Source organism: Bombina bombina, chromosome 9 (assembly GCF_027579735.1).
Source record: "Bombina bombina isolate aBomBom1 chromosome 9, aBomBom1.pri, whole genome shotgun sequence".
In the NCBI taxonomy this organism is placed as follows: domain Eukaryota; kingdom Metazoa; phylum Chordata; class Amphibia; order Anura; family Bombinatoridae; genus Bombina; species Bombina bombina.
Window position 1 is genome coordinate 130,356,720 of NC_069507.1, and position 14,832 is coordinate 130,371,551.

Here is a 14,832-nt window from a genome sequence, read left to right on the forward strand (position 1 = left end):
TGTCGAATCTCCAATATGAAACCAACTTCACTGCAGTGCTGTGGGGGAGATCAGGTGATCTTTCAAAATATTACATTAAGATGATTATGTTCTCTTAGTCTAAACACCTGCTGTCTGCCACACTCTGCATCCATTAACTCCTGCAGTAGTACAAGGAGCCCAATTAGTATACAGCTACAGACAGCGTGTCAGTGACAGGATGATTTGTGAGTGATTTACTAAGTTGTTAGAAAAAAATGATTAGCTGACTATTGTAAGTAAATTACTCACAAATCATTCTGTCACTGACACGCTGTCTGTAGCTGTATACTAATTGGGCTCCTCGTACTACTGCAGGAGTTAATGGATGCAGAGTGTGGCAGACAGCAGTTTGCAGTTGCACCGGACCTGCCCTGAGTAGTGAGCACACACACAGCATGGCCAATATAAAAGTATACCTGATGGAACTCAACGTTGCAGTGTTGTTGGTGCCCTGCCAACACATTGTGTATCTCCAGCATGTATGAATTCTACACTAGTAGCCACACACCTCACTCTGGCCAGGCTGCCCCCCAGGGCATTTACTCTCGATCACTACTAGTACTTACAGTTACCGGTGTTTTCCAGGTCCAGGGTAGTCAGTGAGTCAATGGCACTGGGTCTGGCACTATTAGGCAGTCCTCCGCTCCGGCTCCTCCTGAGTCTGACTTCAGTCTCCTCCAGGCAGTGGGCAGGCACTGGCAGCAACTCCTCCGTGACTAGTCCTGGTCCACACTAGTCCACCAGACAGCCACACAACAACTGGGGCAGTAGGCACTAGGCAGCAGTGGTCGGCGGCACGCACGCACAAGACTCTCTCAGCAGCTCCCTCCACTACTGACACTGAGTCTTCCCGCCAGTAGATCTGTCAGCGCGCTCAATGTGACATGTCAAAATGGTCACATGGCCCACACCTGCCAATCAGCAGCCCAGCAGGCACGCCTCCCCGCAGTGCTGCTGAAGCTGTGATTGGCTGAAGTGACCAAGCTCATCATGGAGGCGGTTTTGAGAACCGCCTCCATTGGAGCTTGTATCAGGGCCCGAAGAGTCACCAGTGGGTGGCGCAGCTCCAGATCCATGTTGCGCAATTAATGGAGGGCAGCGGACCGGCTCACTGCCTCCTAATTGCGCAACAATGGAATATGGATAGTGAATTTTTGCACTGCGCATGCGCAAAGCGCAGTACCATAATGAGTATCGCCATGGGGGTGGGGGGGTACCCTTGGGGTGAGGGTGGGCGTGGACAAAATATTAATGAAGTAAAAAACACTTTTTTTTTTTTTTAATAAATATGAATTCAAATCTTTTTTCCCTCATTGGACAGGGTAGGCACTGCCTACCCTGCCTCCTATTACTGCACGTCACTGCAGCTCAACTTGCCACCAGGTGGAGGCAAAGAACACCCCAGCCAAGCCCATTGCACACAATCCCGAGTCATTATTTGCCTGCCTAACATTGTAGGTGATGTGCAAAGAATGTGTTTGAAGAAATCAAGTTCCTGAGGTTCGCTTTTTTGGATTCATATTTCCAATTTGTAGCCCTGCCTTTCAGGCCTCGCCACTGCTCCTTGAATGTCTATGAAGGTTTTAGCAGCTCTTTTGGCTGTGGCCAGATCTCTAGGGGTTGTGGTGGCTTCTTACCTGGATGATATATTGGTCCAGGCACCATCTTTTCAGTTAGCAAGTTCCCATACAGATTCTCTGTTATCTATTCTCCACTCTCACGGGTGAAAGGTGAATATAGGTAAAAGTTTCTTGGTGCCAAGTACCAGGGTATGTTTTCTGGGGATAATCTTAGACTCGGTATCTATATGAAGATTTTTTTTTTTTTGATGGAGGTCAGAAAAGTCAAGCTTCTGGAGGCCTGTCGTTCTCTTCAGTCCTCTGTTCGTCCACCAGTAGCTGTATGCATGGAATAAATTGGTCTCATGGTGGCATCCATAGACATTATTCAGTTTGCCCGCTTCCATCTGAGACCTCTACAGTTATGTATGCTCAATCAATGGAACAGAGTCCACTCGGATCTCTGAGGATAGTTTTAGACTCTGACAAGGATGTCTCTGTCTTGGTGGATCTCTCAGGACCTTTTTGCCTCAGGGTACTTCTTGTTTCCTGAGACCTTGAGAGATTGTGACCACGCATGCCAGCCTGTTAGGCTGGGGAGCAGTTTGGGGGTCCCTTAGAGCTCAACTACTTTTGGACTAGAGTCTGCCTTTCCTATAAATATCATAGAAGTGAGAGCAATTCTCTATGCTCTCAGTAGGGCCTCAACTGAGTTTTTTTTTTTTTGTCCAGTTTATCCCATTTTAATCGGACAACATCTCTTCGGTGGTGTATATAAACCTCCCAGGAGGAACTCGGAGCATATTAGCTATGGCGGGGGTGACTGCATTCTTCAGTGGGCAGAGTCTCACAATTGTCATCTCTCTGCCATTTATATCCCATGGGTGGACAACTGGGAAGTGGATTATCTGAGCAGGCAGACTTTTCACCCAGGGGAATGGGCTCTCCATCCGGAAGTTTTTTCGATGTTAACCCTCAATTGGGGAGTTCCGGAGCTGGATCTGATTGCATCTCGTCTAAATGCCAAGCTTCCAAGGTACGGAGCAAGATCAGGAGATCCTCAAGCAGCTCTGGTAGACGCCCTAGCAGTGCCATGTGATTTCGGTCTAATTTATCTGTTTCCTTGGGTGATAGCTCGTATCACACAGGAGCAGGTTTCGGTAATTCTACTAGCTCCAGCGTGGCCTTGCAGAAATTGGTTTGCGGACCTAGTGAGGTTGTCATTTCCCTGTGGAAATTGCCTCTTAGGAAGGATCTTCTACGTCAGGGTTCCTTCCTCAATCCAAACTTAGTCTCTCTGAAGCTGACTACTTGGAGATTGAACGCTTAGTCTTGTCCAGACAAGGTTTTTCTGTGAAGATTGAGACTGTTTCGGGCTTGTAAGCCTGTTTCTCGCAAGATTTATTATAATGTATGGCGTAGATACCTTCAGTGGTGCAGCTCTAGGGGTAATTCTTGGAGTCAGGTGAGACTTCCCCGTATTCTGTCTTGCCCGGTGAATGGTTTATCAGCCAGTACCATAAAGGGTCAGATTTCGGCTCTGTCAATTCTTCTGCAGAAACGTCTGGCAATTTTGCCAGATGTTCAAACTTTTTTGTCCAGGCTTTGGTTAGAATCAGGCCTGTGTTTAAGTAAATTACTCCTCCTTGGAGTCTTAATATGGTTCTTAAAGTTCTGCAGCAGGCTCCTTTTGATTTCCATTTGAGCCTATGCATGGTCATCATTGCATACTTTTTCCAAATTTTACAAATGTTATGTTTTTGCCTCAGCTGAGGTTTCTTTTGGGAGGAAAGTTCTTCAAGCGGTGCCTTCTGTTCAGGTTCACCTGTCTTGTGTATCCCTCCCTTCCATTCTGTGGCCATTGGAAAGAAAAAATAATTTATACTTGCCTGATAAATCATTTTCTTTCTTTACTTTCTTGGCATGGAGAATCCACGACCCACCCTTATTTTTAAGACGGCTTTTTGTAATTTTTCTAATCCTCAGGCACCTCTATACCCTTTGTCTTCTTCTCTTTCCATAATTCCTTGGCTGAATGATTGGGAATTATGGGTAATGGGAGGATACTTCAGGCTTTGCTGGGGTGTTCTTTGCCTCCACCTAGTGGCCAGGAGTTGAATTCCCAGTAGTAATTTAATGGATTTGTGGACTCTCCATGCCAGGAAGAAAAATAATTTATCAGGTAAGTATAAATTATTTTTTTACGCAGTCATGTTCAGGAAAGATATCTTATTTGATGAATTATGTCACAGAATATGAATGTTTGTTCTGTATAGACTTTCAGCTATTTTTGGAGTCTCACAAATTCCTTTATATAGCAAATATAAAAAGGAGTTGGCAATGTATCAGCTATAACAGGGGTTTTAATTTTACAATTATATAGTTTTCATTTTTAAATGTTTTATATTTATTATTGAATGTTACACTTAATCTTTTGAAATGATTGTTTTCTGAGCACTCTGGGTTGCTTTCCTCCCCTCTAGTTCATAATATCTGGAGCAATGAGTGTTGTAGCTGACCAACGGCGCACCTTCACTGTGGTAAGTGTCTTCCATGTGTGTACATTATAGTAACCATGGCAATAAGTGTACACAATGCACAGATTGTGATCTATTGGTTTATAATGCACAGTTGTGTAAGGGTCACTTCATATCACACAGGAACTATTAATGCCACAAATATAAATTCTTCTTAAAGGTAAGTTGTTATATTAAATGAACTGGCAGTATGTGAACATGCATATATACTAATATTTAAATATTCAAAGGCATTAAAACTTTGCACTACTGAAATCACATCAATTTAAGGAGAACGGTCTCATATCATAACATGTGAATCTGTCTTACTGTTATACTGATATTTTGTGCTTTATTTTATATCAATGTTATTCTAATAAATATACCCAATAATTAAATAATTATTATTATGCTTGGGAAAACTGCATTTAGGAGGGAAGCCCATCTTGTTTCTTTTTGTAATAAAAGTAAGTCTGTACCACCATTCCTAATGTGTGTTTTTTTTGTTTGTTTTTTTTTGTTCCAAGATTGGAAGGAATGCTCATTATAGTTATGTTTTTCATAAGTGTTTGTCTAATGTAATCATTTTAATCCTTTTTTTTTTTTTTAGCATTTCTCATAGAACTTAATAGTTAAAGGGATATGAAAAAAAGTGCTTTTTATACTAAAATAAAATATTCTATCAAAGTAAAATTAAAAATAAACAGATTGTGTTAACACCATAAACATTACTTGTTTTCTTGCAAATGAGCACTTGTGTAGCTAATGCCTTTAGTGAGTTAAGTAGGCTGACACTAAAAGCAATTTGTTTTTCCTTTAATAATTCAAATGGAGCATGCAATTTTTAAGCAACGTTCTAATTTACTCCTATTAACTTTTCTTCGCTCTCTTATCTTTATTTAAAAAGCAGAAATTTGATGCAAAGGAGCCAGCCCATTTTTGGTTGAAAACCTGGGTTATGCTTGCTTATTGGTGGGTAAATGTCAGCCTCCAATAAGCAAGCGCTATCCATGGTGCTAAACCTAAAATGGGCTGGCTGCTAATATTTGCATTCATGATTTTCAAATAAAGATAGCAAGAGAACAAAGACAAATTGATAATAGAACTAAATTAGAAAGTTACATAAAATTGCATGCTCTATCTGAATCATGAGAGAACAAATTGGGTTCAGTGTCCCTTAAGTTCTACTGTCACATGATTTTTGCAGCAAAGGTCCTTTTACTGAGAATAGGCAAAATAGGACTGGAACTGTTGTAGATGTCTCCTAGCAACCAAATCAAAGGTTAAAGGGAAGGACATGAAACCCAAACATTTTTATCAGATAGAGCACACATTTGAACTAACTTTCCAATTTACTTAAATTATAAAATCTGCTTCATTCTCGTAGTATACTTTGTTGAAGGTGCAGCAAGTACTACTGGGAGCTAGCTAAACACATTGGTAAGCCAATGAGAGGCATATTTGTGCAGCCACCAATCCACACCCAGCTCCCAAGCCTACCTAGGTATGCTTTTCAACAAAGGATAATAGAACAAAGCAAAATAGATAATAGAAGTAAATTGGAAAGTTGTTTAAAATTGTACGTTCTATCTGACTCATGAAAAAAATATTGGGTTTCATATCCCTTTAAGCTGCTTCTTTGCCTTACTGTGATAGAAAGGAATGGACCCTGCACAAATGAATTTGGTAAAATCCATTTTAAATGATGAATTATACATGTTGCAATAATTTATTAAGTGTAACCCACTGCTTAATGCTTTATTACAGCAATATAACCATTTTTTATCCCTTTTTAAATGTTTTAATAATACTCTTATGCAGACTTCTAGAGGTCTTTTCCACATGGTTGTGAATGCCAATTTGACTAATACAATAAATTTACATTCATACTTAATATTAAAGGGACACTGAACACAATATTTTTCTTTTGTGATTCAAATAGAGCATGCAACTTTCTAATTTAGTCCTATTATCAAATTTTCTTCATTCTCTTGGTATCTTTATTTTAAAAAACAAGAATGTAAGTTTAGATGCCTGCCCATTTTTAGTGAACAACCTGGGTTGTTCTTGCAGATTGGTGGATAAATTCTGTCCAGCATACTGAACCATGCCTTTTTCAAATAAAGATAGCAACAGAACAAAGAAATTGATAACAGGAGTAAATTAGAAAGTTGCTTACATTTGCATGCTCAATCTGAACCGCAAAAGAAAAAATAAATTGGGTTCATTGTCCCTTTTTAAATGTATATCCAAATTTTGCCAGATCTGGTATTTCCAGTTTTCATCGTGTGGGGGCAGACTTTATACATTGGACAGGCTATATATACTCTATGAAGATGGGCTTTTGGGCATTTCTATCATAATGGCTTGTCACTAGGAATGGGAGAATGTGTTTATATTTGAATGTTAGAACGAATGTTTATTGTAGAAATTAGATTTACAAAATTGAATGTTAAGAACAAATATTCTTAAATTCTATTATCGAATGTTATTTACAGTTTTCGAATGTCACTTTCGAATTAGAATATTACATTTGTAAAACAAAGTTGTAGACTAGAAATACTATATCTAATTCGACTTTGAATATTAGATTTATAAAACACAGTATTAGACTTAAAATACTATTTCGAATTCGAATGTGACATTAGAATTTGAATTCCACATTTGAATATTATATTTTGAAATTGAATGGGATAAAAAAAATATATAGATAAACATTCTATTCAAACGAATATTTTCGAATGTTGTTGAAAAATTAGAAAACAAAAATTTGAAATTTTATTTGAACAAATGTTTTAAAATGTAGTTTTAAACTTCAAATTTTAGAAACATTCGCCCATCCCTACTTGTCACCAAAATGTTGTTTTAGGTTGTATGCTCATATGTACATTAATGCACTAAGTATGTGGCTATTTAATTGAGTGCCAGGCAATAAGACTTGTGCACAGTCGAAAAATTAGTTTCGGATCGATTCGGATACATTTGGATTCAAATACATTTGGATGTATTCGGTGGATTCGGTATGTTAAATGTTTGTGTTTAATTTGATTCAAACGTGACATTCTAAATAGTGTATTCGAATGTGACATTCGAAATAGTGTTTCTAGTCTACAATGAATGACATTCGAATTCGAATGTGACATTCGAAAACTGTAAATAACATTCTAAAATCAATTTTTTAAGAATATTCATTCTTATCAACATGACATCAAAATGTTTCAAATAAATCCGAAATAATTTGGATTTATTCGTTCGTTTCGGTGCTACGGTAATTCGGAAATTGAAATCGCTCCGAATTTGAAAAATTTGTCTGGATTTCGATTTGGAACGAATCGAAACGCACATCCCTACAGGCAATACAATATGCCAATATTTTTTAAAGATATTATAAATGTTGGTATTTTGGATATTCTATTTGGAAATGAAACCTATTTGATTGTCAAGCTTTTTTGTGTGCTAAAGTCCTTTAATAGGCTTTAGTGATAATTTTAATAAATACAAAATCTACTTAATTTCATTGCAGCTTTCTTAAGATTCTCCAGTGGTACAATTTCTGTATAAATGTAGGTATTCTTCAGGGAACCCTATTTTGTGGGTGGATATTGTACACTAGACGCATGTAGCATGTGTTGCTGTTGGTTTTCTGTATGATTCAATAATGATTTTATTATTGTTCAGTCCATTAACTGAACATGAGCCCTTTACAGTAAGGTAGATGACAGGATGTTAAAACACATTTATGCAATATTCCTTTTTAATAAAGGGTTTCACTATGTATTTACTGTGAATATTTGTCACTCCAATGTTCTGTGCATAGCAGAATATGTTATAAGTATTTCTAAATAGATATTTCTCTATTCTCCCAAAATACCATCAAATATATGTGCAGAACATTGGAATGTGAAAAATTCATATTTTCATGCCTGGTTAGAACACAGGAGAATGATTGGGTTTGTGCGGGAGTAGGGTGTTTTTTTTTTTTTTCGCCATTGACTTCTATGGGGAAATACATGGATGTGCATGCGATATTGTAAGTTCGTTTTTTTGCGCTCATCGGGTTAGCATACGAGTGAAAACAGTTTTACTTTCAACCCATAATACAAGTGCAGCCCAACTAGCACAAAAATCTTACATCTAGCGCAATTAACACTCGAGGAGCGTTAATAAGCTCTTCACTTGTTATCTGGTCCTTAGTGTTTTAATGTCCCTTAATATTGCCTCCCCCTTATCCTTCTTTGATCTTTGTTATGTCGTTGTTAAAAATGTATAAAACATTATTTACAGAGCAAATTAAGAAAAGTAATGACTTGGGAGATAAGTATGCAGGAAAAAGTACAAAAAAAAGAGTTTTGTAGCTTAGGCAAATGGGCTGTACAGGGGTGGTGTTTGGGTGAATGAAGTTCTCTCACAGGTCTCATCGTTGTTTTCCAAAATATGCAAAGCACTTATTGTACAGATCGAAGAAAATTAAAAAGCACAAGGTAAATTAGGCTGTCAATTACCTTTAATTTGATTTCTGAGTTCTAAAAAAAATAAAATGTTGCTATCAGAATTTCCATTCCAGAGTTTTATTGCTTTCTATGATAAACATCTCACCACTTGCTGAAACTTCACTAATTCTCTCTAAAAAAAAAAAGAGGGGGGTTAATCTAGAATTCTGCCTATGTAAGAGTTGGTGTGATATTTCAGTCTATGGCAGCACATAGAGCAAATTTAGAGAATTTGGCCCACTCATATATTGTATTTTTTTGTCTGCTCAGCTCCCATTTGTTCTGCAGTTTAACTGTCCCACTTTGGAAGCAGTTCTTCCTTACATTTTTTTTTTTTTTTTTTTAAGAGACCCTGGGTCAGTCTGCCATCCTCCTAGTCATGCCAAACATTACCTAGAGTCACTTAGCTCCACCTCCATATAACCAGAGCTCCTCATTAGGTAGTTTGGCTCCACTCCCTTCCTGCCTAGATTCATCCCATGTTCATTCAGACACTGCCCCAAATTTGAAAATTAGACGTTTCTCTCTAAGGGAGTTAGAGATACAGAAGTGATGCATTAAGTTGAATGCATCCCTTCCCTTTCCTTATGAGGATAGCATTAACGCCTGCATGTTTTGTTTATGGATGTTTGAAATGAAATTCATACTAATCTTGCAGCCTCTGGCCCCTTTTACTTGTTGCCTTAATTAAATGAGATGCGGCACACCAATGTTCCTTTTTAGTGTTCTAATCTAGTTGATATGCCTAAAATATCATGGAATAATATAAAATATTTCAGATAATTAACAGTGTAGTCAAAACTAGTTACTCGGGGGCACAGTTGTGCGATACCAGGAAGGAATCTGAGCCCTGTTGCTTGTGTCTAACACTTACACCCCTGAAAGGTTTAAATACATAAAGTCAGCTCCTGAGCAGCATTGTACTAAGGCTCCAAAACTGAAAGTCATTGGCTCACCACCAAAAAAAACAGCAGTGTATTGCGCTGACTTTAATTATGTATTTAAACTCTTTTGCAGTGGTTAAACAAATAGTGATCTATAATCAATAGGTTTTTGTGTTTATTTCTTCTTTTTAGTTTTTATTTAACTTTCAGCATAAAATTTTCTTTTTAATACTGAAGTACCAGTAAACGCATGGACACAACTCCTGCATAGGCTGAGGCTTCCATAAACACAAAAAAGTAAATGCATAAAAATAAATAATTGTATTTATACTTTTTATTGTAAATATTTTGTTACTTTCAAATGTCACATTTAGAGTATAGCTCTAGTCATATTGTTCAGGAATAAAACAATAATAAAACATCACAAAAAAATCAGACTGTGAACATAAAATGTGAATTTCCCTTTCGTCTATCTTTTTCATCCTCTATTTCTGTTTTTAACTTCCTTGTTTCTATCCAACATTCCTTTTATCTGTTTTACTCATTCACCGCCATTTTATTTTTCTTTCTTGCATAGAACCTTCTTTCAGGTCTTTCACACACTGTTAGTATTGGAGTTGCAGTGGCTGGTTTGGTGATATTGGCTGTTGATCTTCAAAATCTTCCATGGTTTCGCAGTTGGGAAAACTACTGTGACACATCTGAACAAAACTTTCAATGGGATTATAGAACAACAGCACGCCCCATCTCAGATTATCGGGTGCAACAATGCAAGAGAGTATTAAATATATTCATGGTAAGACTCCTAAATTCACCATAAAATACACGTTTACAGTATCAGCTAATTTCATTATGAGTATAGTAGAGATTTCCAAACTTATGTCTCGGCGTTGTTTTTTCCTTATGTGACTATTAAAGTGTCTAGATAGAAAAAAAGATGTGTATGATACTATATTACTAATATAAACTGCTATAAGAAGCAATATTAAAATGACATGTCAATCATGTGGAATAATATCAAATACTTTATTCATAAAATCGATATTGCAGCTATAGAATTGGTCGGCTGCAATTGTCCCAATAACAGACAATACAATTGATGAAAATAATCTCACTGCAGTGGATCTTGATAAAGTCCACTCCAGCCGAAACGCGTTGATTGTTCACAGTTGGTGGTTGTAACTGTTTAACATTGCTACTATCCATCAGCGGAGCGACCCCACTGGAGATCTACCACTGGGAGGAAAAAATAGCTGGGGAGCTGTTTTGGATTGATACTCAGATTTGAACAGAATGTATAAAAGTGACGTTACTGTCCTATCTATACAGGATTAAAGATCTTGTTACAGAGCTATATTCTGAGTTGGTGAGTGATTCAGACCAAAGCGGTGAAATTCATGCTAACCACCTATCAGAGATCTGAATTGAGTCACATGATGCAGAAGTTTACATCGACAAACGGGAAAACGCCAACTCCTTGGCAGTTTTGAATCACAGTATGGTCCGAAGAAACTGGTTTTTTTTATACAAATTGAGGTACCATACTTGTAAATCAATTGCAGTGAGATTATTTTCATCCATTTTATTGTCTATTGGGACAATTGCGGCAGACCAATTATATAGACCAATTATATAGACCAATTACACGTTTACAGTATAGCGGGTATTAAATGTGGGAGTTAAGATATTTGTTGAGAGCTTCATTCTATATCAAAAGCAAAAACACTGTTAAGTATGACACACATAATCAAGTTAAACACTACCTTTCAACAACTATTATAATCGCAGTGTAAATTACTACAAGACCAGAAGTTTTCAGGTGAAATGAGAACTTACACCATGGCTTCCAAGAGGCTACTCCTGGAACCAACTGAGTTCGGGATATAGGAAGAAGATTAACTAATGCCACGGTCTCTCCGGTACCTCAGCCCCGAACATAACATCAGTATCTGATACTTTTTGTAATTAAATGGTATATAGGGTAGTATAAGGGATCTAGCTCTTGGACCTTGGTACAAAAGTACATTGGTGATCCACTTTTGTTATAGATATGAAAGAGATCAGTATGTGTTAGCAAGAATTAAACCTATAGCAGCTAGTTAGAAATACCAGGATGCCGGTTACTCAGCTGGAGACAAACTCAGGTCCTTCTTTAATATAAATTAAGAAGTATATCTAAACACCTAAGGTATTAGTAATTCAAATAACCTTAATTAAGGTAGCCTATTTGGCTAATGATAGAGCGGGGTAACATGTCTTAGGCTTATGGACCATATTAACTTGAAATTAAGTTATTTAAGATGAAGGTTAATAGCTGTGTTCTAGTTAGGGCTGCATACATTGTGATATGTCCTACAAACTGGAGGAGCATATAAAAATGGTTAGTAAGACACAGGCTTATCGTTAATTTGTCATTACAAGATAAACTGCTGCCATATTGTGGCCCAGTATGTACAAACCACATCCGCCCATCTTCAATATGTTAGAGGTATACATCAGAGTTAGCTAGAGATAGCTATAGTCAGGCTTCAAATGAAGTCATTATCATAAAATGCTATACCAAGATGAAAATGCAGTACCATGTGTAGTGAGAGTTCTGAGCATTGCATGGGACTGCTTTTTTTAAAAAAAAAAAACAAGTTTACTAGCTAACATTTAAAGAGCCATGGCAAAGCTTAACATAAAAACATTAACATACAATTCTATTGCCTGATGGAAAAGCAGTGCTGCATTTATTTGAGGTGGGGAGTACTGCATGATGTAAAGATAGCTAGATTACGCAACAGAACTGCTTATAGAGATAAGTTTCCCAACCAACATGTAGTGAAGTACATACTGAGGGGTTTATACATTACGGGTTATTCGATTGTTAAAGGTAGACCCCTAGTTCTTCTGTTCACATTTGTGCAGAATTATTTGTACCCATAAAGTCACATAGTGACGACTAGTCTCTGATACTTAAATAAAACAGGTAAACAAACTTGAACCTTGGCAGCTTTAAAATATGTGCTGTGTAACAGTAGAAGTATAATTACATTATGAGCTCATTTATGTGCTCAATGAGAGAGATTGGTGCGGCTACGTATTAACAGGTATATGATAGCAAGTGACACTTCTCTAGTAAGCGTAAAGGGACACAGAACATAGCAATAAGTCACATAGTTGAGACGTGCCCAATTCTCAGTATCCTGAAAATAAAAGGTACTAACCTCGGGTTGAGAGCATATAGAAAAGGGAAAACAAAGGGTTAAAGTGATAGACAGTTAGTACATAAGTTACACTGGTCGCTTAGTATTAGCTTGTGGGCTTCGGTCAGCAGTGAGCCTCCTGTTATATGGACTTAGGGTTGTCTGTGGGTCAGGCAGTGGTAGGGAAACCTCCCAGGATCCCATGACGACCTCCCTGAAGCACACAGGCGTAGAACACACGACTTGGTCATCTTAATGAGATTGTCCGCCAGCCAGATTTGGGAACGGAAACTGCGTGTCTGATGAAGTATTATACTCCGGGTGATGGCTTTGGCGGGCTTCTGGTGTATGTCGCACCAGCTCTTGATAAAGTAGGTAGGAGATCGTACTGTAGTTCCTCTATTTGGTAATCTTGCTTTTCATTTTCTTCTGTAGAACAGCACATCCTAGACGCATTGTGCTCTGCTTTATCCCTGGCTCAGTAGTCTCATGTAATAAATCCTTAGTAGATGCCGAAGGGCTCCCAGGTAAGTTTGTCTTTGCAATATTGAAGGAAGTGAGGGCTGTGGTTCGTAGGTTACAAACTAGAGTCAAAGTGTACTGCTGTACCCGGAACATTTTTAATTGTGCTATGTTATACTGCATCGGCCCAGCATGAATGGAAGTGGGCTGTAAAGTACTGTTCTGCTCAACCATGTCTGTCTGTGTAGCCATCTCAAGACTGGGGCCTCTTGTTTCAGCCACGTACAACTCCTCTGGGTCTCGGGGCGGATCTTCTGTCCGTTGTGGTGGGTTTGGTTCATACCGACCGGCTTCCTCCATAACTTCCCTTGTCAGCATTGTAGTCTGCAGCGGGGCCATAGTAGTTCTAAGCTCTGCAATAAGGACTTGCTGATGATAGTCCAGGGAGCGCATTAGGTCTTGTAGCGCAGATAGGATATGCTTCTCCATTAGAAGACTGAAGAGGTAGTGAGTGTAGAAGTTGTCTCTCTGTAAACCGAGATGGTGTGTGGGCATCTGCAGGTATGGCGGTTTACTCCATGTCCTGGTCTCAATGAGATAGAAGGCCTTTGTGTAGATATTGTATCAATTATTTTGTCCCTTTGTCCTAGATCATGTAATCTATGGTCAGGGACATGTTAAGAACCAGAAAAAGGAATATATACATTCTTAACGTGTCATTAATTGATAATTTAATGAACAAATGCTAGGAGCTCTGAGATGGCACGTCTTTCTGCTTTGGCTGTTGGCCGACATGTCATTTTAATATGGCTTATTATAGTAGTATAGTAGTATTATAGTAGTTTTATATTAATAACATTTTGTATCGTATAACAAAGTGTGTGTATAATTCTACTTTTATTTCTAGTCTCATTCTGCTATTCATTTAGAGCTTTACTTTTCTGTTTTTGTTTTTTTAAGACTTTATCTTTTAAACTCTTAAAGGGACATGAAATAGATTTTTCTTTCATGATTCGAATAGAGAATACAATTTTAAAAAGTTTCCAATTTATTTCTATTAAATTTGCTTTGTTCTCATGTTGTTCATTGTTGAAAAGATATCTAAATAAGTAGCGTGCACATGTCTGTAACACTACATAACAGGACATTGTGCTGCCATCTAGTGCTCTTGCTAATGTATAACACTGTTGCAAAACTGCTGCTATATAGTACTGAGGACACGTGCACACTCTTGAACTTGCCTTCCTGCTTATCAACAAATGAGAACAAGAAAACAAAGAATTTGATAATAGAAGTAAATTTGAAAATTGTATACAATTGTATGTTTTTTCTAAATCATGAAAGGCAAATTTTGGGGTTTTATGTCCCTTTAAGTCAACTCTTCCAACCTTAACAGTAGTGAACAATAGTTAAATTTAATTGGCAGCTACACAATATGGGCTAGATTATGAGTGGAGCGCAATACTGCACTTACACAAGCTCTATATTTGCGCTCCACTTAGTAATACCAACGCATGTACATGTGCGGCGCTCCATTGCCGAAAGCCAAATGCTCACGAGAGTACACTTCTATAGGCTCGCATGGGAGCCTCGTTTTCATGCCGGCAGGCACCGCAAACCACCTTGTGCAGCACAGGGGTAATTTGTGCAACGTTGGGCAGCAATAAATACATGTAAATGCTTATATAAATATTGTTTTATGTGTATATACA

At 37.8% G+C, this 14,832-nt stretch overlaps 1 protein-coding gene across 3 annotated transcripts in view; it reads left to right on the forward strand.

The window, feature by feature from the left end:
* The window catches only part of LOC128640064 (uncharacterized), a 91,369-nt gene that overhangs the window by 62,693 nt on the left and 13,844 nt on the right, over positions 1-14,832 (forward strand). For all 3 annotated transcript variants that reach the window (XM_053692385.1, XM_053692386.1, XM_053692384.1), the window contains exons 4-5: positions 4,064-4,120; positions 10,048-10,266. In XM_053692385.1, coding sequence (XP_053548360.1) covers positions 4,064-4,120; positions 10,048-10,266 — 276 coding nt within the window. The remainder of the gene's footprint in view (positions 1-4,063; positions 4,121-10,047; positions 10,267-14,832) is intronic.